Raw genomic sequence first — 26,992 nt, 5'->3', positions numbered from 1 at the left:
TATGATGCCGCCAACTTTCGTTTTTAAGCGGACGTTGGATTCTTGGACTCAACGTCAGAACTTCTTTCTCAGTCCCGGGAAGGATCATATACACTTTCCTTCTCTTGCGATTGTGAATGAACCTTTCCCTCCTTCATTATGGAGGCGAACGAACCACGCAAAAACGTTGCCGTAATCGGCACAGGGATGGCTGGGCTAGTGGTCGCATACATTCTCAGGAATGATTCTCGGGGCAGATTTGAGGTGGAAGTATTCGAAAAGGTATAGAAGTATAAAAGATTCACCCGCGACATCATACATGCGAACTAAAACTAATCCCAACAAAAACACACAGCAAGACAAACTCTCGCTCGATTCCGCGTCATATGATCTCACAAACGAAAAAGACGGAAGCGCGAAGCCCGAACGTCTTGATCTTCCCATGCGCACGTTTGCCGACGGATACTACGAAAGTCTCAAGCGAATGTACGATTATTTCGGCATCCCATACGGCTCGCTACGGTTTATTTACTCCCTGTCGTCACTGCCGGACAATGCCGGAAAACAACCGTCTCCATACTATATGCATTCCTCAAATAACCACCAATTACCTCCTTTGCGTCCGGAGGGCTTATCGTGGACTGGGTGGCTGATCGAGGTGTGCTACCTCGCAATATGCTATTATTGGTTCAAAGCCTGCTGCTTCTTCGTACCTCCCAAAACGGTGGAGTCGTCGGGTACGGAAGAATCTCTGCGTGAATATGTAGAGAGGATTATGTTGCCCAGTTACTACGTGAAACACTACTTCCTGCCGATCTTCGCGAGTGTTGCGACTTGCTCACATGATGCGCTGATGAATTTCCCGGCTCTTGATCTGGTCGGTTATGGGAGACGAACCTTCCGTAAGAATCACTACACTGTCCTTGGTGGAGTTCAATATGTCGAGAAAAAGCTGTCCGAAGACTTGACGTATAATCTTGGCGCGAAGGTCACGGCAGTTGAGAATATCGGTACAAAAGTTCAGGTGAGCTGGACAGATACCCATGATGGCCAGAGCAACTCACGGCTATTTGATCATGTCGTTCTGGCCGTGACGCCAAATGTGGTTGGCGCGATTTTCCAGCCCCTCCAAAGCGCAATGAACGCAGTTCCCACAACGACAGTTCAATCCGTTGTGCACCGCGACTTTTCCCGAATCCAGGATTCTAGCAAATGCCTCTGGGCACAAGTATCATTGAACGCCGGCGAACCAGCACCTCACCCACTCCACATGTGCTCTAATGCTACGGCAACTGAGACTGTCCATGAACATCCATCATCTGCTCTTATCACGACGTATCCTATTGCCCCGATCGACCCCGGGAAGGTCCTGTATACTGCCACCTTCACTCGTGTTTTGCGATCGTCCACCAGCAGACAGATCGTCAACGAAATTTTCAGTCAGAAGTCTGGAGATGATAAGAGCCAGCTTTGGCGGAACGGAGATGGAAATGTCTGGCTTGTTGGTGGTTGGTGCTGGGACGGGATGGTACTACTAGAAGGGTGTCTTTCTTCCGCGACCAGGGTGGCAAAGGCCCTTGACGTCGAGGTTCCTTGGATGAAAAATTCCTCTTTATAACGGCCTGTCAAGGACATATCGAGACTTTCACGTACATATTCAGTTCGGGCATCTACAAATGTTAATACCTGGGGACACATTGTACATAGTATATACTATGAACAAACGCATCATGAGCATCTGGGCTTTGCGATGATATACTAATCTGGTACAGTCTATGGTCTGCTGGCCATTTATTCAGGGCCCATTTCTCGCTGACTCTTTCCACCTCGAACTCACCAGAAGATAAGCCTAGAAGCCTATATACACCAAATGCGCGATAATACTACTACATGGAAATGGACACTGTTTTACCTCTGACAGAACGCCAAATTGTGTGTTTAGCGCATCACTTACGCATGTCGGGTCACCTCGATGATTGGGTTATGGCGGCCATGTATTTAATGGTCTACAGCATCCAGGCAGAGGACCGACTATTGCGTCTTTCATAGCACGTGTTACTCGTTTCAATACCAAGGACATAGTGACTTATTCGAGCCTCAATCTCTATGCTCGAACTTGGAAACATGAGCTATCCATATAAACCCAATTCGTCCCGGCAAATAAAGTACCGCAACGCAATCTCCTTTTAAATACACAAGTTCATAAATATCTACATATATCTGACTCCCGTCCTCTAGGGATATGCCTGGTTTCAAATGCCCCTGAAATCAAGTCAGACCCTACCTGTTGCCTATTAAAAAGTCCGAGCAAGTCAAGTTCAACGTTGGATGAACTAGCTTTATAAGTAACTAAGCCCAATGCTTTCTAAACTCAATATATAATACCAGTATCAGCTTCCTTGGTGAGAGTTATGCTAAGGTTGTCTGATCCCCGGCTGAAACGTTAGTTTTCTCTTTCCCCGTTTCTAGTAGGACACTACTTGACATGGAGCCTGAATTGGAATTGGAATTGGAATTGGAATTTTATTGATTCACAAAAGAAGATCCGTGTACATTTGAACGCGAGTAATACTTTGCAGTAGCTGCGAGCAATCATAAGCTTTCCTCACGAGTCGAAAAATCATTCAACGAGTAGTGTATCCACCGTTGGCGAAGATGGTTTGACCAGTAATCCAAGCACCATCGGTGCAAAGGAAGCGAATGATAGGAGCAATGTCCTTGACCATGGTGAGACGGTTGCCCATGCCATTTGCTTTGTGGAATTCCACGGCTTCGGGAGATTCCTGGGGATAGAAGAAAGCTGTTGATAACATATCATGTTAGATCCCTAGAACGAGCAATGTATCCCTTTATTATTCATGTCGACTTACGTGTATCCATCGGTCCAGGGGCGACATTGTTCACACTGATGCTGCGAGATTGGAGCTCCTTGCAAACACCCCTACGATATTGTTAGCTCATGACTTCGACCGATAGTGCACTGGCAACATACCGAGTAAAGTGCTCTACGGGAGCTTTGCTACCAGCGTAAGAAGTATAGTAGCCAGTAAAGGCTCCTAGGAGCGCAGTGACAATAGTGATGATCTTTCCGCCATCAGTCACATGAGCAGCAGCTTCCTTGAGAACGAAAAATGCAGTCTTGGAGTTCACGCTAGAGACGTAGTTAGCCAAACACTCTTAGAGAGTTTGCAATGCCCTTCCCCAACACAATACTTACGCGAACATCGTGTCATATTCTTCCTCGCTAATCTCTGTAATGGGCTTCTTCAGCACTCTGCCGACGGTGTTGACCACAATATCAACATGGCCAAAATCACGAATAACATCCTTGAACAGCTTAGTTACTGCAGCAGCAGAGGTCAGATCGCCCTGGTAGAAGGAGACTTTGATCGAAGGGTTCTTTTCCTTAAGGGAGGCTACTAGCGAGGCTCCCTCCTTTTCGCCGCCGGATGAATGATAGTGGAGAGCAAGATTGGCGCCCTCGCCAGCGAGCTCGAGGGCACTTTGAGCACCAAGGTTCTTAACACCGCCGGTGATAAGGGCGACTTTACCAGAAAGAGACATTTCGAAATTGTAGGTAATAACAACGGAGGTTTGTGATAATTGAGTGATAGAACTGCAATTTTTGGTCGAGAGATGTCCGTCACTTATATATTTAGGAGTACGCAATTGAGCCTATTGTAATGTGAGCGTAGTATACAGAATGCCCTACCTAGATGCTGCATTATAAGGCGTTATCCGCAACCGGAAAGATATGGGGCGTAGCCACAAATACTTTATTTCATTGGCGGTAATATGTGGGTCAGATTTCCCCAAGGTTGGATGTGATATCCCGTTTAGGAAGTCACATCAAGAAGCTCTATGAACCTCATTATACGCGATTTCATGTCGTCATACGGGTGTTTGATTCTTTTTGATTGGTTTTCAAGTAGAAGATTTACATTGTCCATCAGGAGCTACCCAGGAATTGACCAGGATTAGGATCTGGTATAAGTTCATCCCCAAAGGTCGTCGCTGATCCATGCAAGAAAGCGGAATTGCGGTCAATCCAAATCACCATCCGATAGAGCAAGCCATTCAGCCCCAGTGTTGTGAGCCCCCCTCGTAAACCAATCACTCGTACGAGACCTTGCATATGGATACTGTAGTTCTCAAGACTGCCGTACATGGCTTCATAGCTTGCCATCTTTGCTATAGCCATTATCAAAGCATCATTTACAGTCCCTGGGTGCTGAGCCTCAAGACAGCGATTGATGGACAGGATAGCTTCACAGCGAAGACCAAGAAGGTCCATTTTCATACTGCTAGGATGGCTTTGTAGGGAGGCATAATGCGATGCAGCAAGCAGAATAGTGACGGAGAACAAAGCGGGCTCGGTCATCACTAATGGAAACCAACTGGTCCTCAGGAGACCGGGGTTCCCAGGCTGGTCAAGCTCGGGGATATCAACTGCCATATTCATCAAGTCTTACGATGTTAATGAAAGTCCAGTTTTTGCTAAACCAAATCCAAAAAGTATATAGACTTACAGTGATCGACCAGTAGTGGAGTCCAAGGCTGGTCCGATATAGGATAAGACTTGAAGGGGTCCACCCTAAGTCCGCCAATTTGAGGCGGTATCGAGGCTGGTGCCGAGGTGAAAGAGTCGAACCCGGGGCGGGTTTGAACTTCAGTGGCTTTCACATCTTGTGCAACATCCAGCTGCGCCGCACCCAGCAGGAGCCTAGTCCGGAGTCGCTTATCTCGACGTGCTTGCTTCCATTGATAACGCGTCACGTGAGACCGGAACTCGGGCTCCTTGGCGAGCTGAAGGGCGTCCCCTGGTTTCTGTACGTTGACGAAGACAAAATCCATCCCCATGATCCTATGTGTGGTTATTATTCGACTTGGGCGGCATCTCCAGCCGTCGCTGACAGATCTCGGGATGTCAAGAGACTGACAAGAGGTGAGGGATAAAACTCGCCCACGGATTTAGCGGATTTACGGATTTTCCGTTGCGGCGAAAAGTGGCCTAGCTGAGCCCCCTTTAGCCCGATCATTTGTTTTTTTGTGCGGTAGCAAAAGATTATGTTACTGTTTTATCATTCTCGCTAAATCTATTTGCATTTTCCTGATGGGAATATGATTATGTATAAGAACAAGCAGTTATCTGTTCATTGCCGGTGAACAGTCCCCTCCGCCTGTTCTTCGGCTTCCTCAGCCGCATGCCCTTCCTGGACAGCTTCATAAAATGGCGCGAACTTGCTCTTCATCCTCAATCGCTTACCGAAGAAGTAAAATCCAATGGGAATTGGAACGAGGACAGCTGCGACGCATCCGAGAAGCGTAGAAGCCCACTGGATACCCATGCCTTGGAACATCTGGCGTGAGAAAAGCGGGAAGCTGGCTGCCACCATCGAGCGGCAGAAGGTGTTTGCTGCAATGGCTGATGCGGCGCTATAGATAGTATGTTAGATGATCCCATGAACAAATGGAGGAATGGCGCGCGAGTATGACATACAACATAAGATACGTGTCAATCAGATAATTGAACAATTGAATGAAGATAATCAGAAGACCAAATCCAGTAAATAGGCCACTCAGGGTAGGCACGATCCAGTGGATGGTACCGTTGAAGCCAGTCCATCCAAACCAGAAGAGACCGGCAGCGAAGAGAGCACCACCAGCCATCACTGGCGGGAGACGCCACTCGGGGATAGGGACACCACCGTTCATGTCGAGTTTCTTATTATAGCCCTTGCTGGCGATGATGATATAAGTCGCGGCGATGAACAGGCCCACCACCATGCCGAAGAGGGGAAGTCCTCCAACACCAGCGTTCATACCGTAAACGCCCTGGAAGACCAGAGTGTAGGCCGTTAAGAAGCAGTAGAGCAACCCGTAGATAAAACTTAGGTAGACAGTGACGGCGAGGATCAATGGCTCGTTAATTAGCAGTCGAAGCGGACGAGAGAAGTTGTTTACGATCAGGTCTCGAAGGTCGACTTCAATCTCCTCCTGCTTCGCATGTATTCCCCAATTCTTAGTGCGACGACGTAGCTCCGAAGCCTTATCCACAAGGACCACAGGTGGGTACGACTCCTTTAGAAAGACAACATTCAGGAGGAAAGCGGCGAAGCCCATGAACGCTGGGATATAGGCGGTCCAGCGCCACCCGAGATAGGACATGTTAATGAAGCCTCCGATGAAAGGTGCTAGGAGAGGGCCTAGGAACACGGTCGAGGAGAACATGGCAATAGCAACACCACGGGTGCGGTTGTCCCAGATATCAGAGAACACAGCAGCCACAACTGCCAAGGGACAACTGCCGAAAATACCACAGAAGAATCGGCAAATCATGAGCGTTTGCAAGTCTTTCGCGACTGCCACTGCGATGTTGAAGACGCCAAATCCGAACATGGCGACGATGATAGGGAGACGACGACCCTTGAGTTCGGATAGGGGAGCCCATATCAAGGGACCTGATGCGTACCCGATGATGTATAGAGAGCTGGAGAGGACGGCGACTTCAAGGCCGACGCTGAAGTAACTCGAGACATTATTGGATGAAGCACTAAAAACGGCGGAATCGAAGGTGGAGCAAATACTGGTGAAGGCGAGGATAGCACTAATGTAGCATCTAGTTTGAGAAGTCAGTATCGGAGTATCAATGCTGCACATTAAATGCCCAGTACGGTACGGAAAATTCATGGTGAGACGACTTACTTTCTTTTCAAGGGCCAGTTCAGCGGGTATAATGGGTCATTTGGCCCATCGAACTCCACAACGTAATCTTCCCGTTCAGGAAGAGGTGGAGGGTATGGTTTGCCCCCACCAAAGGCTGGCAATGGAGCCCGTGACGGTCGCGACTGAAGACTCTCACCCACGGTGAGCGCATGTTGAGCGCGTTGCGTCTCGGTCCTGCTCAATGCTCGCGATGTCCCAGTCCGATGGCGTTCCAAGTCCAGTTCTGTGTTTCGCGATTGTAGCCTATGCACCTGGGGGTCATATTCAGAGATACTCGAGCCGGTCGATGATCCGATAGAGGCTGAAGTAGTACGTCTCTCTATCTCAGCCGAGTTCCGTGGCTTCTCGCTCGGTATATGCGATTCTTCGGTCTCAGGCAGTTGATCGGCCATATTGCCAAGGGAGACCGCTTTACCGATTCGGGGATTATGATCTGGCCGATCTTGTAGATCTTCTTGGCTGCAGTCTCTCTTTTCCCCCGTTGGGACTGTCAGAAAGATCAGAGAGGTACCTGTGCCTGAAATATAGAAGGGTAGAGGATTTTTTTTGCCATCCAAACGCGGACAATTTGTTTATAAAAACTTGAACAGAAAAAAAAGGAGCGCCGAAAGCAACTATGATCGTCTAGACCCACCACTTAGCGGCTTCAGCGTTGGATAACTGCCGAATTGTCGGATAAAACGGAAGCTGGCCTCAGCACCCGTGGACTTCCTGACCAATTAGTAATTAGGATATTATATCCATGTATGTAGTTATATAGATTTTAATTTATATTGCCAATATCAATGAACAAGTTGCCTGGAGGTGCCACCGCCTCTTGACGTCATCATGAAACAGCCCACGAGCTACCTACCTAAAGTACCTCTAACTAGTTAGTTATACCTTAGATACCTATAGGTAGGCTTCCACAAGGCTACATGTGGCTTGATTACATGAGGCTTGATTGTGCTGAGAAAAGCTTCACCTACCTAGTAAGTCTATTAAGCTGTACACCAGGCCTGAAAGCTATCCACGAGATTTCTTTACGGGTGCCTCGATCTATCTACATCGGAAAGGTATGACGCACTGATTTGAATTTACTGATCTATTGGTAATGCAATCTCGGAGAAATAGAAGATACCTAGGTAGCTATCGAAGTATTCTTTTCATCTTGGTAGAAGATTCAAATGGAAGGATCAATGAACGAGAAGCTCCCGACGCTTTCCTCTTTCTTTAGTTATTGGAGTACTATCGCAATGGATTGGTTTGGTCGGTTTTTATAGCTGCCATACACCACGCCTTGCTAAAAATGGCCGAAAATACCACCTTTTGACATATAACCACATGCGACAGCTAGAGACTGGACCATCCAAACCATTAAGCCTTCCTCGCAACAACAACAACGCCCCTAACAACCCTCCCCTTAGCCCACCACCCAAACACAAACCTCGCCGCACGAAACTTCCCCATCTTAATCCCAAATGGCCTTGCCTCTTCAATCCTGCGCTCAATGAAGTCTGCCAACCCACCAAAAACGTGCTCCGAGATATCTCGGATCTCAATAAAAGCAGGATTATACCCAGCTGAAATGAGTAGCTCCACATATTCCTTCTCGGAAACAAAATTGCCGAATGGCGAGTTCGTGCCCCAGCACACGAGTCGGAGGAGGATCCTTTCGTACCAAGATATACTATCAGATAATATCAAGTCGAAGGCCATGAACGAGGCATTGAGGGTGTTGTGTGCATAGGTTAGGAGAGGTAAGCGGGAGGGGCGGAAGTGATATATCGTGTCCAAGGCCAGGAGCCATGTAGACGTGTCTTCATTCTCATTTTGCTTAGTTGACGCGACTGCAAGGGCCGTGACTGATTTCTTCAACTCCCCGGTCCAAGAGCTGGGGACTGCAGCGTCCGCGCAGAAGATATCTGCCTGGATAGGGTCATTGCTGTCTCGCTTCATATGATTAATGCGGCGTGAGCCGAGCGCGGCCTGCGCTGACTCCAGCGTGATTCCAATATAGGAATCCAGGTGTATCAGAGAGGAGGATTGCAGCTTGGTCTTGCTATGACGAGACCGCAGGCCACACTCTGATGGGTGAATATCAGATGCGCTAGTGGAGATAGAGACAGGGGTTGTTGCCGTGGTTCCGATCCCAGCCCCTTCAGAATCGGACGGGGATGTAGAAGAATGGCCATTTAAAACCTTCGTCAGGTATAACGACTGATCACCACACCCGCACCCGACATCTAGGATTCTCACGGCAGACGCCTTCTCCGTTGATAGCGCAGCCGTGAGAACCTGCTCTAGGAGCGCTTGGCAGGCTTCGGGGAAATCATCTGTGTACTGTGATGTTTGTCAATGTGGATTTCAAATAAGGGACTTTTACATGAGACAATTGCCTAAATGATCTTTATCTGAGTTGACTTACCTCCCAGTACCCCATGTTCATCCACATGCTCTGCGGTGGGAGCTGTATGTTGAGGACGGCATGATCTAGACCATACACGTTTGCGTGTGGTTTTCTCAGGGCACGTTTGAGGGACCCAAACATTTCTTAATAGTCCGGGGAATAGAAGCAGACAATCCGTTCTCTTTCCTCGAATTTTGGAAACCTAGTGTGGAGTCTGCTGGGCCAATCAGCTATTAATGATAAGCCGTGTTGGTCCACGGTGTACAGTGACGTTTCATGAGTGCTTGCACCCCAGTACTGCGGAAGGCACCAGGCCACCTTTCTGCCTATTAACACTTCACTCAACGCATTAAACTAATAGTTTAACAGTAAATAGAAAGCTCACATACACGCTTATGGATATATGTTAGAAGCTCCCGCTAGCGGGCTATAATAGAAGAAAGTACAGGAAGAGCACCAGGTGGAAGTACTGGGGTGCAAATACTCATGAAACATGACTGTATATTGAAGGGATATTGGGCGATTTCTTGCAATGGATAGTCTAGGCGAGTTGGACAGACGTAAAACTGGACCGAAACACATGAATAATTGCATCAAAAATACTTGTACTGCGTGAAGAGACATCACTCATCCGCCCACCACCCCCTGGACCTGCAGACATAATACCCAATATAGCTCTAGCTACCTAAAAAAAAAAAGAGAGAGAATAACATCGCTGGAGAAGAACACTATAAACAAGAAGACAAAGATGGTGAGGTGGAGCTAACAGACAAAAGCCCAGGACAGTCACCACCTGAAGCAGCAGAGCGGAGTAACAGGGCAATCAAATAAGACTGGGTGGGGTTTCTTTCTTTCTTTCTTTTGGCGACTTTTTTCTTTTTCTTTAGTATTGGGCAATTACTTCATACAGTGGTGCCCACACCGCGCTTCAGGTCAGAAGTACTTGAACCATCAGCCTTCTGTGAGGCCAAGAACTTCTTGAACATATCCGAGATGTCTTGCTCAGACTGCTCGTCGGCTCCGTTCTTCTCCATGATCAGACCACGGAGCCAGTGGTTCTCCAGCTCGAGCTGAGACACGCGAGCCTCGAGAATATCGTTCTTTTCGGTGGTCTCCTTCACAGTCTGCTCGAGAGCAGCCTCACGCTGCTTCTTCTTCACACGGAAGCGAGCACTGGCGGCGGTGTTACGACGGCGCTTGTCCTCCTCGGCCATTTGGCGACTAGCCTCCTCGACGCTGGCCGCATTTGCGGAGCTCTTGCGTTTAGTGCCGGTAACCGGAGTGGAAGGCGACACCGACGCAGATGACGGGGCCGGAGCGACCTTTGGCGCGTTGTTGATAGGCGCAGGCTGGATAGGTGCCTGGTTTGCAGTCACAGGCCCACTAGGAACGGACGAAAAGTGGGGATTGTGCATGGGCACCTGGACGTTGGAGGTCAGGTTGGGCTGATAATCGGGTATGCCATTAAGACCATCTGCTGGAAAGCCATTAGCATTGGTTCAATTTCCAAACAACATGCACATCGCGAGTTTCGGTTTCCCGAAAGTAGTTGGGGTCCGAGCACAGGTGCCAATCACGTGGAATGGCGTAATAGTGGGGAGCATTCACGTCAACGACCAAGGTCAAGTTTGAGTGGAAGAAAACCCTGCTAGGGCCACGGGAAGGATGACATGCAGGGCTCAAATTTGCTAGCCAAGGAGGTCAAAGCTGTGAAAGGGCGTGGGATGATATTGAGCGCACGAAGCGCACGAAGCGCCAAAAATGCCAAACCCAGCCCAGATCTGAGGCGTGCAATAGGCAAGAATGACGAATTCATAAGGCAACCAATGAAACGACATGCAAGATGTAGACATCGGTCCAATCAACCCAATTGTGAATAAGGCTGGTGCGATCAGGGGAAAGCTGTGCAGCTCGGACTTGGGACTACCCAACCAGCGATGGAAAAGACACGAACCGATAATAATCACACTTACCATTCAGGAAATCCAAGAACTTCAGATCCTCATTCTGCGCGGATTGATCTGGGACGACCTGGTGTGTCTTTTCCTCTTCTGGCGAGAATGAAGGTAGGCCGCTGAAGTCGGTAAACTTGTCAAACTCGAAGAACTCGGTATTGGTGAACAGAGCTAGGTCCTCATCGTTGAACGTAGTCTGCTGCTGTTGCTGCTGCTGGGCCTGGTCGTATGGTGAGGGAATCGCGTTTAAGTCATCGAGGTATTGCGAGAAGTTGGGCATGCGGCGCCCATTGTAGTTGGCCATGATGAAAGTTCCCCGTTTTCCCCGGTACAATCAGCTGAGGGAGAAGCCGGAAACCGATCTTCTTGATGCCGATGGAGTGTGTGGAAATGCGCGTTGCGCAGACCGGAGAGACGTGACTCAGATGCCGAATGCGGCTCGGTGCGGATTCGTCGCGAGTGCGATGGAAGTCGAAGCACCTACGAGGTGACTATGTTTCGCCTCGTGTGAATGGCGGTTTTGGAGATGTTGTAAGTTGGATAGAAGTCGGAGCGAAGGACAGAGAAGTTGGAGCCACAAGTGGGTTTTTTCTTTGAATGTTCAGTGGGGGTGGGAGGCCCGGGGCGCCGGAGGGGTGATGATTAATCCCCCAATTTGCCTTCATTTGCCTCCTAATCCGGACATCCTGTTTCTGTTGGGGATATATCCTATACTTATAATAAATTCCCTTTCTCTTCCAATTTACCTCTCCCTTTTATTCCTTCCCACGCTCTATGTAAATCTAATATACAACATTGCATAGGTATAGAAACGAATCGATCGAAGGCCGAGAATCGGAGCCCACTGAGTTTAAATCCTCGGTTCCACGTTCCATTTTTGGATAGAAAATCCCACGATGATCCTACATCTAGTACTCCGTACTAACATTGTATGAGATGGGATGAACAGTGCATAAATTGCGAATCGCAAATTGCTCTACTACTACTCCGTACATTTCCTCATTTTCCTAGCCAGAGTACATTCAATAACCCAGCGACAAACGCGGCTCTCTCACAAAACCAACCCGAAACGGCCCCGAAATCGGGGTCTGCCACCGCTGATTGGCGGACTTGACCAGCTTGGTCAGCATCGAACTCAATGGAGGAACAAGTTATTCTGCGGATTTTCCGAGGTCGCTCCGAATTATTAATCAACAAACCTCACCTGGGCATTCGAATCCGATATCTTGACTATTATGGAAGATCATTTCAACGTCAAACAAACATATTAAGACGGTACGGTACATGAGGGCCCTTGATAATCCTTAAGCACAGACTTTTACAAGGGTTGTTCAAATTCAGATGCCGGATGACTCGATGAGATTAGCTTTTCTTATTTCGGTGCACTGGCACTGGCCAGTGGCGGCTCTGCGTATAAGGAATAAAAACCGAGTCGTCAATCTCTTGGCTTATTAGGAATCACCAATTCGATCCGGTAATGAGCACTCTACTTTCAATGATGAATGCAAGTGCATAGCATGTGGACTGATTTTCCTACTATCCCCGCACTCATATACATAGTAGCGGATAATAGCTCTTGAGGGCTTTGCCCTTCGATTTTAGTACCTAGTCCTGGCTTTTCCATCAAATGTTTGCTCACTAAGTTATGAACTGAGCGTACCTAGATATGATCGACCTGAGTAAGCTAAATCAATAACCTTGGAAACTGCAGCACGCCAGCTTTATTCCGTGCACCTCTAACCCACCATCGTTCCATCGAAGGGATTTGGAACATCAGCTTAAGTGTCCATCCTCACAGTCTCTTTTCTATGGAAGCGAAGGACTTGCGGTGCGGTTATTCAATTTACGCTCCTAGGAATATCCCTAAATTGGATTTGGACGACTAGGGCGAGGACAATTAGGTGGATCTCTATGGGATCTGAGCCCTGCCCTATAAAGTCAACTGGAGAGATCTATGTTCAGCGAGTAATGACTATATATTACTTCTCCCGTCGACGAGCACATACGCTAAAGGCTTTCGTGGGCATATTTCTACCAAAAATAATGCCGCTGTAAATAGTTATATATATAACCGCTGTCCCCAAAAATGGTCGATCTATAGTTTTCGCTCATAGACATCTTAATCTAACACATTTTCGGCTTCTAATATGGATGTGAGCGACCTTCGTAAACTCCTTCGTACATACCAACAATAATACTCTAGGTTGCCATTAACTTAGCTCAAAACGCTAAAAGTCAGCATTTCAAGTTCATCAATGAAGCCGCAAACCTTCCCGGAGAAGGTCTGCTTCCCTAGAAACCCTTAAAAGCTACCAAAAGTACAACTATGGCGGTAATGTGACTATACCATCGATTATCTTTTATCAATACTACGGGGGAAGGTCTAGTAAGCGTAGTACATGTCATATGAGATCCAAGCGCAGGCCGTATGTCGAGATGTTCCGGAAGGACCTCTATTCAAAGCTCGTTAGCCACGAAGTGGACAAGAGAACAAAACAGTGAGGATTGTTGAATTCTAGCTATAGGTCCCCATGAAAGCTCTCAAATTACCTGGCACAGCAGAATTAATTTCATAGGTGGAGATTTGCGGCTCCAGAGAATAATAATAAAAGGAAGCGTTCAGGTCTAATTGCGCACCGTCTTCGGAAATTACTAGTAAAATCAACCTAGAAAAGCTACTTGTTATATCTTTCTAAACGGCCTACATCCTAATTTTATCTGTTCTCAACCATTTCGAGTAGAAACAGATTAATTTGAGATTGATACACATACTTCTTCGACGCTGAAGTGGCGAATGGGTGTTTTCCTACGGTAGCAACGATATTTTGGACCCGGGTGTGCAAGTACAGTGTCGATAAAAGCTCACCTGCGTCCACTGCCTCCAAGCCCCTAGCTCTTAATAGAACTCGACCCACCAGCCCAACGGATATTAAGCGTTTTGCTGTCGGTATTCGAATCTCATGCCCAAGACATCTTAGGTCGGTGTTGGCTAGAGTTGAAGCTACAGGTTCAGTAACCAGTATCATACTAGTAGACTGTCGGTCAGTGATTGTATGCGTTTAGTGACCAGCTGTCCTAGTGTACACAAGTAGCGGTCTAGTATAGGTCAGCCACGATACCTGTACGCCGGGTAATGTTTGGGATACTACAAGCAAATAAGACAAATGCATTTCCCTAATATAGCATGATCGTATACAGAGTAGTGCTCCTGCTATTGCAGGTTTTCAGAACTATAAGTCCTTGTTTGATACGTCTTTTATTCCGTATGTTCTATGATGATATCAAGCATATCATTAGCTCAGTTTTCCCGGCCTAACTAAGCGGGCGTTACTTTATTGAGATTTACCTACTATAGCTCTCTTCTAGCTACTAGACTGGGCTCAGCCTACTACCAAAACCCGAACTCAACGTGGGTTGGGTGTGAAGTTCCTATCTTAGGCACACTTGCGGTTCATAGCGATGTGTAAGTACACGTCACTGCCCGGGAGCTAATCGATACAAGTAAATATCCTGCTAGCTGACATCTAAGCCATTGTCCTCCGCATTTGTGCAGTTGCTGATTGCTGATCGCGACGGTGTCAAACTCAGCTCTCGGCGCCTTGCTTGCTTGCTACATCCACGTTCTCGTTGCGCCTATTGTCTAATATCACTACACGTCAGCCTAATGCACTGCCCAGGTAGCCCGGTTTCTCTCTGGCCTATCATGTTTGGGGCATTAATGCAAATTTCATGGTAGTCTAATCCAGTGCTTCAACCGACTTACGGTCAGTATCTTGCGTAGTTTCTAAATACCGCTCCAAGTTGTTGATCAGTATCTTGCAGGTTGGCGAGACTACCGGGATTCGCTTGGAAGACTTCTATATCCTCTAGGCGTATATTATTTTCAATTTTGAGTGTCATTGGGCCTTTGCTCTCTGTTTCGCGTGCTTGCATACCCTTTCAAGCAGAAGGCTCAGGAGAGTGACTTGATTCAACTCGATCTCGTTTTCATTCACGTGCCATAGATTTGCATTCTCCTTGTCCCCTTTCTCAAGTTTCTTCTATACTCCTACTGCGCTCCTCCTCACTTTCTATGTTGTATTTGATTTTCTCTTTCGTGTCTTTATTTTATTGTGTTGATATCCCAATACTTACGCCGAGCCTCTCTTCTTCTTCTTTTTTTTATCAATTTGTTCCCACTTGGTGGCGGTGAGAATACTTAGATCTCGATTGGCGTAGTGAAAGCCACATTATGCATTTCCTGCATGATTTTGGCAGATCCAGATCCATAATTTCTCGATTAATAATAATTGAAAGATGATACGTACCACCCACATATGATATACTACAACGGCTAGTAGACGCACGTTTTAGGGTAGATAAGTCCTGTTCACTCCAGGTACGTACTGGCCTGCGCTATTGAACCAAGTGCACATCTGTGACGTGTTGGGGTCACACTCCAATCAGACCTGATAATATAGCGCCCAGGCTGCATATATCAGGATCTAGTATAACATTCATACTACGCCAAGTCTGTGAGCGACTCAGTTACATTTCTCTACTCTATAGTGATGCAGTACTTTCTGCCGCACTATTGCAACAATGTGGAGACCTAAAGAATCTCAGACTGCTCCCTTGAGGAATGGATCGACTTCTTCCATCTCGACACGTAATTTTGGTCTCTTTTACAGGCAGCCACTGTAGATGGGGTAATGTCGCAGTGACATTCACGACCTGCATTGCATAGTTGTACAGGATTGCCGGGGACAGACACCTTACATCACTGGGTGTGATTGGCCTATTCAGATCCGTGGATGAATATCAAGGAACAATCTGGTTGCAGCTTTCACTATACGAGGATGTGCAGTGACAACATCATTAATGCGTAACGGAGGGGCGCTCTTTCGTCTCAACACTTCCAAGCATTAGCCACTGTATGGTGTAGCTTGAATTATATAAAGGACCCCTTCCCCCCGTTGAACCCTTTCCCTGGAACACCTGCAATTGAAGAAAATTGAGCCTGTCATCCAAAATGGCACCTCCCAACAAGGAGAACATCCAGGGAGACATCTGGTAAGTTGATACCCTGCTATCTGTTTCAATCTGGGAATTCATTCTAATGATCCCAGGCCCCGTTTGTCCAAGAAGCATGAGCTGTTTGTCTTCTTCCGCATCACTGACCCTGTGAAGTTCAAAGACCACCTGGCTGTCCTCGTTCCAAGTCTCACGACTGCCAGTGATGCTGAGACGTTTAGGAAGGACATTTACAAGAAGAAGGCCGAAGGTACTCTAAAAAGTATCGTCTTTTTCTCTGCCATCAATGTTGCCTTCTCCGCCAAGGGTCTAGCAAAGGTGGGTTATAAGACTACTCGATAATTACATGAGCCGCACTAAACAATGCTAGCTTGGAGCGGAGCCATTCACCGATGATGTCTTCAACAACGGCCAGTGGGAGGACCTGACCTACCCCCTTGAGGGAGATGAAAAGGCAAAGCATAACGGTCTCGATGACCAGCATGATTGGTTCCACCAATTCACCCCACGAAATGGATATCTCGACGGTGTTTTCACTATCACCGGTGATACTGAAAAGACCTTGGTTAATACCGTTAGATCGGTTAAGAAGGCTTTCGGAGTCGGTCTTGAGAAAGGAGACATCCCATCCACTGGAGGTCATACCATCGACACGCCAAGTGTTCAAGTTGTCTTTCAGCAGCAGGGACATGTTCTTGATGATGACAAAGAACAGTAGGATACTTCACGCTCATTATACATATTATATCAGACTAATCCACTGTTTAGCTTTGGATGGGTTGATGGTATCTCCCAGCCAATTGTCATTGGTCTGGACACCGATGAAAAGGTCGAAGAAGCCAAGAAGGGTTTGAAGCCAATTCAGGCTGGGTAAGCTCTAAACATCCCACACCAAGATGCCTGGAAATCCAGTCGCTGATGGCCTCGCTAGTACTATTCTTGTTGGAGGTGAAGGCGATCAAAGCAATCACCCGGCTTGGGCCAAAGAGGGAAGCTTCATGGTGTTCCGCACATATGAACAAAGAACACCGGAGTTCGTTGCGTAAGTGTACCCTCTTCGAATTTGTTCTACGATACTACGATAATCTAACCCTTTCAGCTGGTGTGCCGCGAACACCAAGAAATTGAAAAATCCGGGGCAAAAGGCCGAAGCTATGGTAGATCTTCGAAAATTCTCCTCCCGTATTGTTGGAAGATGGCCCAACGGTAAGATTGCCTCTTGGATGTGCCTTGACTTGCAGCATTCACTTACTTGATATGTACAGGAGCCCCGCTTGAACTTTACCCAGACGCAGATCCCACCCCTCTGAGGGATCCTGATCCAGAAACGAACAAGAAGTTATTGTTCAAGGAATGGAGTGAACAGGGTAAAAATCCTCACGAGGAATACAAAAAACTGGAAGCGACGAATCACACGGATGCCTTCACTTACAACCCTGAGGACCAAACTAGATGTCCTTACGCTGCCCATATCCGGAAGTGCGGGCCTCGAGATGACTTCCCCAATTACGAAAGGCATCTTATGATGCGACGAGGAATCCCCTACGGACCAGTGACAGAGACCAACGAGAAGGGTGCTGGCGTGTCCCAGCATGATCGTGGTCTGTTGTTCGTTTCCTACCAGAGCGACATCACCAACGGATTCAGGTTTGTCCAGAAAGGTTCGTACTCCCCCACAATGACAATACATTCATAATTAACAACCCACAGAATGGGCAAACAAGGCGGATAAGCCTGTCGATTTCTCTGACAAGCTGGGAGGCAAAGCCCCGCAGGGTATCGACGCTATCATCGGTCAAATGCCTCCCTACTATCGCGCGGAGAATGACGTTACCAAATATGACAGCCCAGCTCCTAATGCGAACTTCCCTGATGTTGAGAAGCCTGTGCCGAAGCCGAGCAAACACTGGATTCCTATTGAACGCTGGGTTATCCCTCGCGGTGGTGAGTACTTCTTTGCTCCTTCAATTTCTGGAATCAGAGAGACTCTTTGCAAATAAGCGGGGCCCTTGCTTCATTCCACATACATTCACCCGATGATGATGTGCTATGCGTCTGGACTCGTTCAGTTTTAGTCTTTTGCTGGTAGATAGTTTGATGCTCTGTGCCCTTCTCGGTAGCAAACATGGCTCGATTACATCAGTCTCTTATCTCTCTAATTGCCTAAACTTGATCTTACCATGGTGATACTACAAATGGATGTACTGCATGAATATGTGGGCAAATCCCTTGTTCTTGATTCAGATAGAACTAACTCTATTCCCAATGTTGCTCCAATGGAAATTTACCTGACGCAAGTATCCCAGTTCTCTCGGTTAAGGCGAGACCATGCTGTATCCTATGGCATTCCACTCCATAACAATAGAACTTTATAGTGTTGTGGTCGTGGCAAATAGCACTGTGTGGATAGCTGATATACGCATGCGGTTATGTGAAGTACTACTGTCGAACCGTAGGTATGATATGCGAGTTGCGATATGCTACGGCGGTGGTATCTTCTGAATCCTTTACACTGCAGTTCTAATGATCCATAATTGGGTGAACCAAGGGTGTAGCAGGACGGATTTGTGCGGAACAATGCTTAGCGTTTTGGATGACGGAAATACTCAAGTGTTGCCCAGCCTTCAAACGAAGGAAAAAGGTTGTACGGCACGGAACGGTCCACAATGGACGGAATGGGCCAGAGGCGTCCTTGCAGCATTAGATCGTCGTCATACCGACATGCTGTACAACTCGAGCTGTGGATCTATGCCTTATGCATGCGTCTTGGCGCGGCCAATCAATCGAAAGTTATATTGGGACCGATGCAACACATCCTCAAGGTTTATTGACCGAATTTGTCTGAGTTATATTCATTCAGCTACACCTAACAAAAAAGGACTCACTGCCTTGCTTGCAAGATATGCAGCTTATTGGAGAATGCTGCTGGTTCAGGTCCACATCTATCAATAACTCTAAATCCTATACATCATGCATCCATGGATGGGCATGAGTAGAAATTACAACATAGCTGAAGCTAGAAGACAGGTTTTAAGCAAGCCTTCCACATAAATAGCTCTACAATCGCATCCCTAGCGTGTCTTGTTACGCCTTCCATCCACAAAATCTCTCTATCCTTTGACAAACCTGCCCCAACAATCTCTCAAGATGCAGTTCTCATCCTTCCTATTCGCCACTCTCCTGTTGGCTGCCTCCAGCGTCTGGGCCCAGGACTTCGCCTCTGAGGAACCCCGTACCTGCCTGAGTGTCTGCAGAGCGGAGAAGTTTAAGTGCCTTCCCGGCATGGAGCCTGAACTGATTGATCCCGAGGGCGACAAAGTAAGTGGCCACTCTACTTACCCTGTAGCTTGATACTAATGTGTCGAATAGCCCTGCTGGACTTGCTGTAACAAGAAACAATGAAAATTTACCACAAGCGAAGGTGAATGGCTGGACTTGAACTTTTACCTGGAGGACACCATGAATTCATGATCCCGTGGCGTCAACTTTTGTAAAGTAGTTATTCCGCCTTCATAATCTGGTAAAATAATAGTATTATCCATCGTTCGAAGTAGGACTACTACCATTCTGTTGATTAGGACTTCGGTCACAAGTCTGTGTTTTTATCCATCGCATAATAAATGCTCGGTGGGTCTATAGTCGAAAATCATGTGTCCAAGAGCAAGTTATTCTGCGCATAAATGAGAAAAACAGTTGCCTTAGCAAGCAGCAGTTGTTGTATTCTCAGGTGTTAACGATCTAGCATAACCAGGAGGTACACATATCCCACTTTAACACGATCCCTAGCCAACAATTCCCTTCCCCACTACACTGGAACCCTTTGCAATGCGGAGCACTCACATCCAAAGCAAAGTGATAAATTGTAAATGTTTACGGCATCGAAGCACGGCGCCTCATCAAGACGCTATCGGGTTACAACCTCGCACTGAGGTTCACTGTAGGTAGGTCCAAGCAGAAGGGATGGCCACTCCTATGGGAGGAGGATTCTTAACAGATAACTATGCAGGGGAAAAATATATCTACTCCGTACGAGTAGCAGGGAACAGGTCCTAACAAACGCCAGCCGGGGGGAGGGGGGGGGGGCTGCTCAGGTAGCCACTCATCTCAACAAAAAGCAACCGTGAACATAAAATAACCGTCTTCGTTCTTGACGTAAGGAGAGGGTACGCAGTAGGAAATGTTCAGATATACAGACCCACCTCAGCCAGCCACCAACATTGTGACGCTTCAGCAAAGCCTAGCAGGGCTGCGAGACGCTGTCCGGTTCACCCCTCTCGCATTCTCTTCGACCTCTCAGCAAGCTCAACACGCTGCTAAACAGTCCCCAATCTTCTACCTAAATCCCTCCCGTAGTCTCCTCAGTATCTGGATCATCCACTAGGACGTAATTAACTATTTATTCTGCACGCGTAGCGGTCATGGTCGAGGGATCTGCGGGTCTTGGTGTGTAAGAAACAATTGCAGCCCGCGCGTAGCTATGTCAACAAAGACGTCCGATTCCTGGCTGCAGATCTGTGAAGCTTTCTGTTGGCTATTGAGGGGCCATACATACGGCACAATCAGCCTTACCGTTCAAGGTGGTCCTTGTCAGTCTATACCGCTATATGCTTTAAGATCGGCTTTGAAGATCTCCCAAGACGAAGCAAGAGAAAAGGGACAGACAGAATTTCAGGGTATCACGAGGGCATAAAAAATACTGGGTTGAGCCATTCTTGTTCTCTATTATTGGGGGTACCAGTTATTCCGATTCCAGTATACGCATATCAGGTTGCATATTGCTCTTGCCGGTTGTCAGGGCAACTGCATCATTCCTTGCTTAATCCGTACCCCGACGTGCTCTCTGCCCTCACGGCACTTCCCGTTGAGCTTGGAGCAACCCCGGTTACACCTACAACTAAAGGGACAAAGTACAAAGATTATAGTGGCTTGGCAATTATTCAGCCATTGGAAAACTCTGGGTTGGCTTGCAGATGACAATGTATATGAACAAATGTATTTGATAATAGTTGTTGCACATATCTCACTAAAGAGAGAGCAAGGACCTCATACGTCAAACCATATGTAGCTTTCCACATTTCACATTGCCACCAATACCGAATCACAACGACAGTTGAGAGACGTTTGGTTTCCGTTTGTAAGTCACATCTAATAAATGATCGGGTTACCCGCATCAAGTCTATCCAGGATCTAAAATGAACTCGTCAGTTGGGCGTCAAAAAGGAAATAGAACACCGGAAGCCGTACCCATTGGTCGAGTTCATGTTCGTCGTTGTATCTGAGGTTCTCGAATTGGCTATCCAAATGCTCTGGATTTGAACGTTAGCCTGGTCCGTACTATTTCTCCTTCGGTTCCACAGTTATCACTCACCAGCAGTTACATTGACATGATCGGGGACAAGATCATTCAGCTGCCAGCTTCCCAAGAACTCGGTAGCCTCACTCGCGTTGCCTATTTGGCTAAGGTCGTAACGGACGGCTGCGCTGGGTTAGCGAACGTCATCGATGTAGACCCACGACGAAAGCCTACCTTCGTCTCCGTAGCCTTTGTCCTTCACAAACTTCAGCGACTCCCTGATTTCTTTTTCGTATGTATCTTTAGGATCGTCGGTCGGACATCCGTCGGTGACCGTCAAAATAAGAAGGGGCCGGTCCAGCACTTCGCCCTTATTAAGTGGATCGTAGAGTAAGTCACTCAAGACTTTAGCTTTTAGGTTCGCACCCAACGGAGTCGGTCCATTGGGGGTAAACTTCATCTTCGAGGTAAGTTCGCCAGGGCTGATTTTATCGAATTTCTCGTTCTTGTTGATAAACCGAAGATAAACCTGTGCGTTCCCTTCCGGAGCAGCCCTCGTGATAAGGTCTGCCATCCGTCCAACCATCGTTGCTTGTTTGTTCATGCGGTCGTCATCAGCCATCGAGCCACTATCATCTATAGGCAACTAGTGTAAGTATGGTGTTCTTATGCGATTTGCCGACTGACCTACCGCAGTAAAAGACAGGCTGGTACAAAGCCTGGCGTGACATAATAGTCACATTCCTGGGTGTTGCACCCGGGAAAGTCGAATCGTTCAGGATCTTGGCTGCTTTCTCTGCTACCTTATGCACATACTCATTACCCTCTGGGAAGATGTCCTCAAGACCCTTTGCATGGATGAAGTTTTCAAGGTTCGACAGGATTTCCTCCGCCGTGCGGGGGTTCGTAATTTGCTATTCCAGGGTTAGCAAATTCAGAAACGAAGAACTTTGGATGACAAGGTACATACGCCTGGCACTGGTTCTGACAATGCAGCAAGACGATTTATGGCATTCTTGCCGACGTCCCTGAAATTCTTGAAGTAGGCCATGGCAAACAGACCGGAGCTAACGAGAAGATTCTCGAGTTCTGGCTTCCATTCCGGCTTCTCGTCCTTGGGGCGGATAGCCTTGTGAACGGCAGTGTTTGTAGACTTTTCGGCAAGGTTCGCAGGTGTCTCGCCGAGCTCGTTCGACCTATCCATGGCCGCTCCAGCCTGAACGAGGGCACGGATAGCCTCGGGGCTAGTGCCTTGTCGAATCGCTGACATCAACGGAGTGTCACCTTTTGGCCGTGAGACCGGCTTGTCTGGCTTGGCACCGTGCTTGAGCAGAAGCTCAACAATGCGGCCGCTGTTTGGTGCCAGAGTCGCCGCATAGAGGGGGGTCTTGCCATCTGGGGATACTCTGTTGGCATCCGCATCGTTCTGCAGAAGCAGCTTTACGGCACCCACATGGCCGTTTCGAATTGCCAGGTCTAGGGCTGTATCACCGTAGCTGTCCACATCATTGACTTCGTCCTGGATGAGGAGCTGGCCGATGTTATCCATATTGAGAGTTCCGCTCTTCGCGTGAGTGTGAAGGTTTTCTTCCATTATGAAAACACCTGTCGCGATGTACTCGAGAGTTATGCTGAGCTAAGGCCAGGTTAATTAGTTTAACAAGAATGAAGGCTATAGTCTATCGGTTCCATAGCCATGTTTATACCCCTAGGTGGAGCCAAAGACGCTTCCTGTTTGCAGCTTTCAGACAGCCTCATTTGTCCCATTGGCACGTAACTTTGCACTCAGGCGATACATCACCTAAATTTTCACTCTTCAGGAGACCATCTCGTTCTACCGACACATGATGAGCCAATACTCGGCCACGAACCTCAGGGTAGTGAGGCTAGTGACGTCAACACGAAGCGCGACTTGCCTGGCCCACCGTGGGTCATGACCAGGTAACTTCAATGTCGCATGATATTTCCAGCTGAGAATTCAGGGTTGCACGGCAGCTTCCCTGCGAAGATCTTAAGGTGACCGCTAGTTTCCGCAAGAGGGCCCGCTTTCAGCTGAGCCATCTATACCTCTTATTGACAACTGATTGGCTCTGATGCAGTGTAACATCATGTTATAGCATTCTGCATTCGTTTATGTCAATTATCGACACGCTTTTCACTACTTCGTGAACAGATTCAAAAGATTGTTGGTTGCACTCATGGGCTGCCGAGCATGGATTTTATTGTTCTCCCGCTGTCGTATGATGGTAAGGTTCCAAAACTCTGTGGATGATTAATTTCAACTACGCCATATAGCGATATGTACATGTTGCGCACCTTCTGTTGATTGCTGGATTTCAGAATGAGGAACATTTTATAAGCCTTTCAGAAGGCCGTCGAGGATAAACAAGCGGATGTGATGAGTCTGCTCACGTATTGCGGGAATGATCTGCTGATCGAGGACTCCGGGGGATCTCGCCTAAATTTGTCAGGCAGGAGAAGGAACTGTGTGAGGAGATTGACCAGGGGCTTATACCTGACGGATCTTTACTCGTTATATATTATATACTTTTCATTTTTGTTTCTTTTCTTTTCTTTTCTTTTTTCTCACCACTTGTGATCTTGGCACTCGCGCGACCTCTATAACCTCAAAATGCGACCGTCGCTCTGGCGCTCAAATGTGCAAATAGGAGCTGTACCAGTGGCATGACATTATTGATAGGTTCGTCTCGAGACCCGCTCTTTACGGAACGGGCCGCGAATTAGAGGGCTCGGCGCCGGTAGCATTGACCACTGGCTCTACCTACACAACATAGGTATTTAGGTAAGTCATGGCCAGTGGCAACCAAGAGTCTTTGATGCAAAGCTGGTTCTGGTAGTTCTGCCTGCGCAATAAGCTTGTCAGGACAGGTTTCCTGATCCTACTGTGCAGGGCGGCTATTTGAAAAGAAAAATACTCTGCTATCAGTCTATCAGATTGGTCAATTACAAAGAAAAACGAAAGCAGACTTTGCATTTCAATTACAGTATCGAAAACCCCAAAAAGTAACATGAAAGGGGGAAAAAGAAGGAAAGTCTACCTAATATCATGGCTCAAGTAATCGTCCAAGGGAAATATATTAGTCTGCTGGTTTCGCAGGTGATTTCCTCCAAGAGTCGACTGTGATTATTGCCGCTTCCGTATCCCAGCATTCTATCCTCCGAAAGTACCTTGTTGCTTTAGACAGCCATAAGGTTGTCCAGCTGTCCGTCCAGCTTTCAACTTAAAGAAGCTGCCCAGAACTCCAATCCGAGTGCTGAGTGGGGACCATGCCCTTCCCGGTAGATCGCATGTAACAGGTCTTGTCTTTGCCATTTGTCTTCCACAGGAATCGCACACACTCCTTTTCCTTCGCGCACTGCTCGGCGCAGTCTTTGAAAGAGGCCGCTCTGGGAGTGCGGAAGTTCGCTACGTCGCGGGCGTCATCAACTATCTAGAAGTCAGCATGTCTCTGCTATAAGACCTTATTGAGGGAGGCAAACGTTTAGCATAGTGAATCTTGAATTGTTCATCTCCAGCGCTGATGATGCATTGATCGTCGCCAGGCTCTGTGACCCAGTGGTCAGTTCCAGTTGAAAAGCTAGGGAGTGACATTACAGGGGTCTAAGGATTTTATCACTTACCGGCTTCGACAAGGTTCGTACGGCACTTCCCGCCAGGGGTCGATGTATTGCAAGCGTTTAGCTTCTCGTTGAGCGATTTGATCTGCGACTTGAGTTCGGAGATCTCGTCTTCTTTGTCTTTGAGATCCTGATTCAAGCGGCTTCTGTCGTTCTCGCACTGGTGCTTCTGATTGTTGAGCTCGGCCTTCTCTCTCTCACATGCACGTTCATCCTCGCGACACTGTTTCCTCTTCTCTTCAATTTTAGCAGAGTCAAGCCGGCACTCCTCTGCAGCTTTTTCGGATTCTAGCCTGCCGAGTTCGCATTGCTTCAATTTTTCAGGGTCCACCTGGTTGCTTTCGCACATGTCGAGATCATGCTGAGCTTGCTCTAGGTTATCATTGCAGATTTTGTTATCGTCAATGCACTGGTCCCTCTCTTTAGTGCACTTTTCGCACTCCGGTTCTGGTTTGGGGATCATGTCATCGTCATCTTCATCCTTCTCGACTTTAACGAGTGACATGAATTTGCGCACAGGCCGCTGAGCCTTGTTGTTGTTGTCTGCGACGAAGAAGCAGTTGCCCTTTGCGTTCTCGTCTAGAGTTCGAAAGGAAATCGCCTCACAGCCCTCGGACGCGCAGCGCGAGGCACACTCGAAAGCGTTGGCTGCCTCTATTTGGGTCGGCTTCACGCGCAGCATGGTCCCGCAGGTCCATTTCCATTTGGCATTATCAATAGAGACCTCGCCTTTTTGCTGTGTTGGATCACTGCAGCAAGCGTTGCGGTCATTGGACTCCAAGCAGGATGAGGATGTTGATATTTCGGTGAAGCTAATCCAGTTTCCATCGTCCTGATGGTCCATGTTGTCTCCCAATGTGAAGAAGCAGTTCCCGCGGTTTGGGTTGCCGCGTGTGTTGAAGGATGATGCTTCGCAGGACGGGTCTTTTGAACAGTGTGTCGCACAGTCGAGAGCATTCTTGGCCGTGAAGGGTTTGCCGAAGGAGTCGAGTGAGATATATCTCGATCCGCAAGTAATTAAGAACGTGCGGTGGTCAATTGTCACCTTGTCAGAGGGCGCCCCATTGAGGCAGCACTCGTTAGGATTACCGGTTTTCAGGCATTCTGAACTGCCGCCGATCGGTGCTTGGTCGGCGAAGGCCAGAGCGGCGCCTAGCAGTAGGAGGGATGATTTGGCAACCATGGTCAAGCAAGAAACGAACTCTGGTTGTCGTGGAAAGACAAGGACAGCAGGAAGTGCTCAAAAAGCTTCAATAAATAGTACAGCGACGAGGCCATCAGGCCGTCTACAACCCTTTTTCTCGCCCTCGCGTTGTAGCCCCACCCCGATACTCAGATATGATGTAAAGTAATGCTGTCATTAAGGAGAGAGGAGGTGTCAGGGTCATAGATCGAGTGACAAGTTACATTGGTAGACCTGAAAGTGGGTAGCTAGGACTCTGGAATGCTCAGCTGAACCAGTTCAGCTCAGCCTTCTGCCGGATGTGGAGCTGTGAGATCGTAGATCCCCCGACATCCTAAAAGGAGGGTCTCAGCCATCTACTGCCGAACGAATAGAATCGCCCAAAAGGTCGCAAAATAAGGGTTGCTATTGAGTGCCAGTGAGGTTGCTACCTGCAAGGAGGCTACATGAACTATATCCAATTATCCAATGCTCTCTGCAATTCTGCATGCAGCGTACATTGTAGGTCCTACATGATGCTTTCATAGTTCGCCTAACACCATGCTCTTTTTGTATATTTCATTTATGATCATCGGGGTGCTTACCCTAAAGACACTGATGTAGGGAAGGGTGGTATTGGTCTACTCCGTATACCCTCCTAGGTAACAACCGCTGTAATAGCATAGGATGGTGAAGTAGGATCTTCTAGATTTGCCCGGTACCTCCGGGGCTATTCTTACATAAGGGAGAAGACTACCTACTACGTAGGTAGCCATGGATGGATGTTTTGCGAATCTGAATACCAGGTTACTACACGCACAAGTCGTCAGCTCAAG

At 47.7% G+C, this 26,992-nt stretch overlaps 11 protein-coding genes across 11 annotated transcripts; 3 read left to right on the top strand and 8 right to left on the bottom strand.

Annotated features, from left to right (window-relative positions):
- Window positions 1-138: 138 nt before the first annotated feature.
- On the top strand, window positions 139-1,597 carry N7525_004602 (uncharacterized protein; the record flags this gene model as incomplete). Its single annotated transcript, XM_002565601.1, has 2 exons — window positions 139-261; window positions 335-1,597. The coding sequence occupies 2 exons, from the start codon at window positions 139-141 to the stop codon at window positions 1,595-1,597; spliced, it is 1,386 nt and encodes a 461-aa protein (XP_002565647.1).
- Window positions 1,598-2,603: 1,006 nt separating this feature from the next.
- Window positions 2,604-3,543, bottom strand: N7525_004601 (uncharacterized protein; the record flags this gene model as incomplete). Its single annotated transcript, XM_002565602.1, has 4 exons — window positions 2,604-2,779; window positions 2,850-2,920; window positions 2,972-3,130; window positions 3,197-3,543. The coding sequence occupies 4 exons, from the start codon at window positions 3,541-3,543 to the stop codon at window positions 2,604-2,606; spliced, it is 753 nt and encodes a 250-aa protein (XP_002565648.1).
- Window positions 3,544-3,928: 385 nt separating this feature from the next.
- N7525_004600 (uncharacterized protein) lies at window positions 3,929-5,018 on the bottom strand (the record flags this gene model as incomplete). The annotated part of the gene is made up of 3 exons (XM_061213076.1): window positions 3,929-4,428; window positions 4,509-4,843; window positions 4,894-5,018. The coding sequence occupies 3 exons, from the start codon at window positions 5,016-5,018 to the stop codon at window positions 3,929-3,931; spliced, it is 960 nt and encodes a 319-aa protein (XP_061070097.1).
- A 114-nt stretch (window positions 5,019-5,132) lies between these two features.
- On the bottom strand, window positions 5,133-7,097 carry N7525_004599 (MFS transporter; the record flags this gene model as incomplete). Its single annotated transcript, XM_002565604.1, has 3 exons — window positions 5,133-5,415; window positions 5,480-6,598; window positions 6,685-7,097. The coding sequence occupies 3 exons, from the start codon at window positions 7,095-7,097 to the stop codon at window positions 5,133-5,135; spliced, it is 1,815 nt and encodes a 604-aa protein (XP_002565650.1).
- Window positions 7,098-8,061: 964 nt separating this feature from the next.
- Window positions 8,062-9,235, bottom strand: N7525_004598 (uncharacterized protein; the record flags this gene model as incomplete). The annotated part of the gene is made up of 2 exons (XM_002565605.1): window positions 8,062-9,027; window positions 9,113-9,235. The coding sequence occupies 2 exons, from the start codon at window positions 9,233-9,235 to the stop codon at window positions 8,062-8,064; spliced, it is 1,089 nt and encodes a 362-aa protein (XP_002565651.1).
- Window positions 9,236-9,996: 761 nt separating this feature from the next.
- On the bottom strand, window positions 9,997-11,353 carry N7525_004597 (putative bZIP transcription factor (MetR); the record flags this gene model as incomplete). The annotated part of the gene is made up of 2 exons (XM_002565606.1): window positions 9,997-10,571; window positions 11,068-11,353. 2 exons carry the CDS (start codon window positions 11,351-11,353, stop codon window positions 9,997-9,999), a joined length of 861 nt encoding a protein of 286 aa, XP_002565652.1.
- A 187-nt stretch (window positions 11,354-11,540) lies between these two features.
- N7525_004596 (uncharacterized protein) lies at window positions 11,541-11,924 on the bottom strand (the record flags this gene model as incomplete). Its single annotated transcript, XM_061213075.1, is given in 3 exon segments — window positions 11,541-11,757; window positions 11,796-11,821; window positions 11,841-11,924. 3 exon segments carry the CDS (start codon window positions 11,922-11,924, stop codon window positions 11,541-11,543), a joined length of 327 nt encoding a protein of 108 aa, XP_061070096.1.
- Window positions 11,925-16,060: 4,136 nt separating this feature from the next.
- Window positions 16,061-18,062, top strand: N7525_004595 (Dyp-type peroxidase; the record flags this gene model as incomplete). Its single annotated transcript, XM_061213074.1, has 8 exons — window positions 16,061-16,101; window positions 16,158-16,380; window positions 16,433-16,776; window positions 16,831-16,932; window positions 16,994-17,104; window positions 17,162-17,268; window positions 17,328-17,723; window positions 17,773-18,062. The coding sequence occupies 8 exons, from the start codon at window positions 16,061-16,063 to the stop codon at window positions 18,060-18,062; spliced, it is 1,614 nt and encodes a 537-aa protein (XP_061070095.1).
- Window positions 18,063-19,209: 1,147 nt separating this feature from the next.
- N7525_004594 (uncharacterized protein) lies at window positions 19,210-19,464 on the top strand (the record flags this gene model as incomplete). The annotated part of the gene is made up of 2 exons (XM_061213073.1): window positions 19,210-19,380; window positions 19,432-19,464. The coding sequence occupies 2 exons, from the start codon at window positions 19,210-19,212 to the stop codon at window positions 19,462-19,464; spliced, it is 204 nt and encodes a 67-aa protein (XP_061070094.1).
- Window positions 19,465-21,207: 1,743 nt separating this feature from the next.
- Window positions 21,208-22,949, bottom strand: N7525_004593 (uncharacterized protein; the record flags this gene model as incomplete). Its single annotated transcript, XM_002565609.2, has 6 exons — window positions 21,208-21,249; window positions 21,307-21,368; window positions 21,431-21,538; window positions 21,590-21,991; window positions 22,047-22,269; window positions 22,326-22,949. The coding sequence occupies 6 exons, from the start codon at window positions 22,947-22,949 to the stop codon at window positions 21,208-21,210; spliced, it is 1,461 nt and encodes a 486-aa protein (XP_002565655.2).
- Window positions 22,950-24,597: 1,648 nt separating this feature from the next.
- On the bottom strand, window positions 24,598-26,177 carry N7525_004592 (uncharacterized protein; the record flags this gene model as incomplete). Its single annotated transcript, XM_061213072.1, has 3 exons — window positions 24,598-24,803; window positions 24,857-24,922; window positions 24,998-26,177. The coding sequence occupies 3 exons, from the start codon at window positions 26,175-26,177 to the stop codon at window positions 24,598-24,600; spliced, it is 1,452 nt and encodes a 483-aa protein (XP_061070093.1).
- Between the last annotated feature and the right edge of the window lie 815 nt (window positions 26,178-26,992).

The sequence above is a fragment of the Penicillium rubens genome (genome assembly GCF_028828025.1).
Source record: "Penicillium rubens strain IBT 27055 chromosome Unknown utg000002l_segment0_segment0, whole genome shotgun sequence".
NCBI lineage: Eukaryota > Fungi > Ascomycota > Eurotiomycetes > Eurotiales > Aspergillaceae > Penicillium > Penicillium rubens.
Note: the sequence above shows the minus strand (reverse complement) of the source record. Positions and strands in the feature narration are given on the sequence as shown.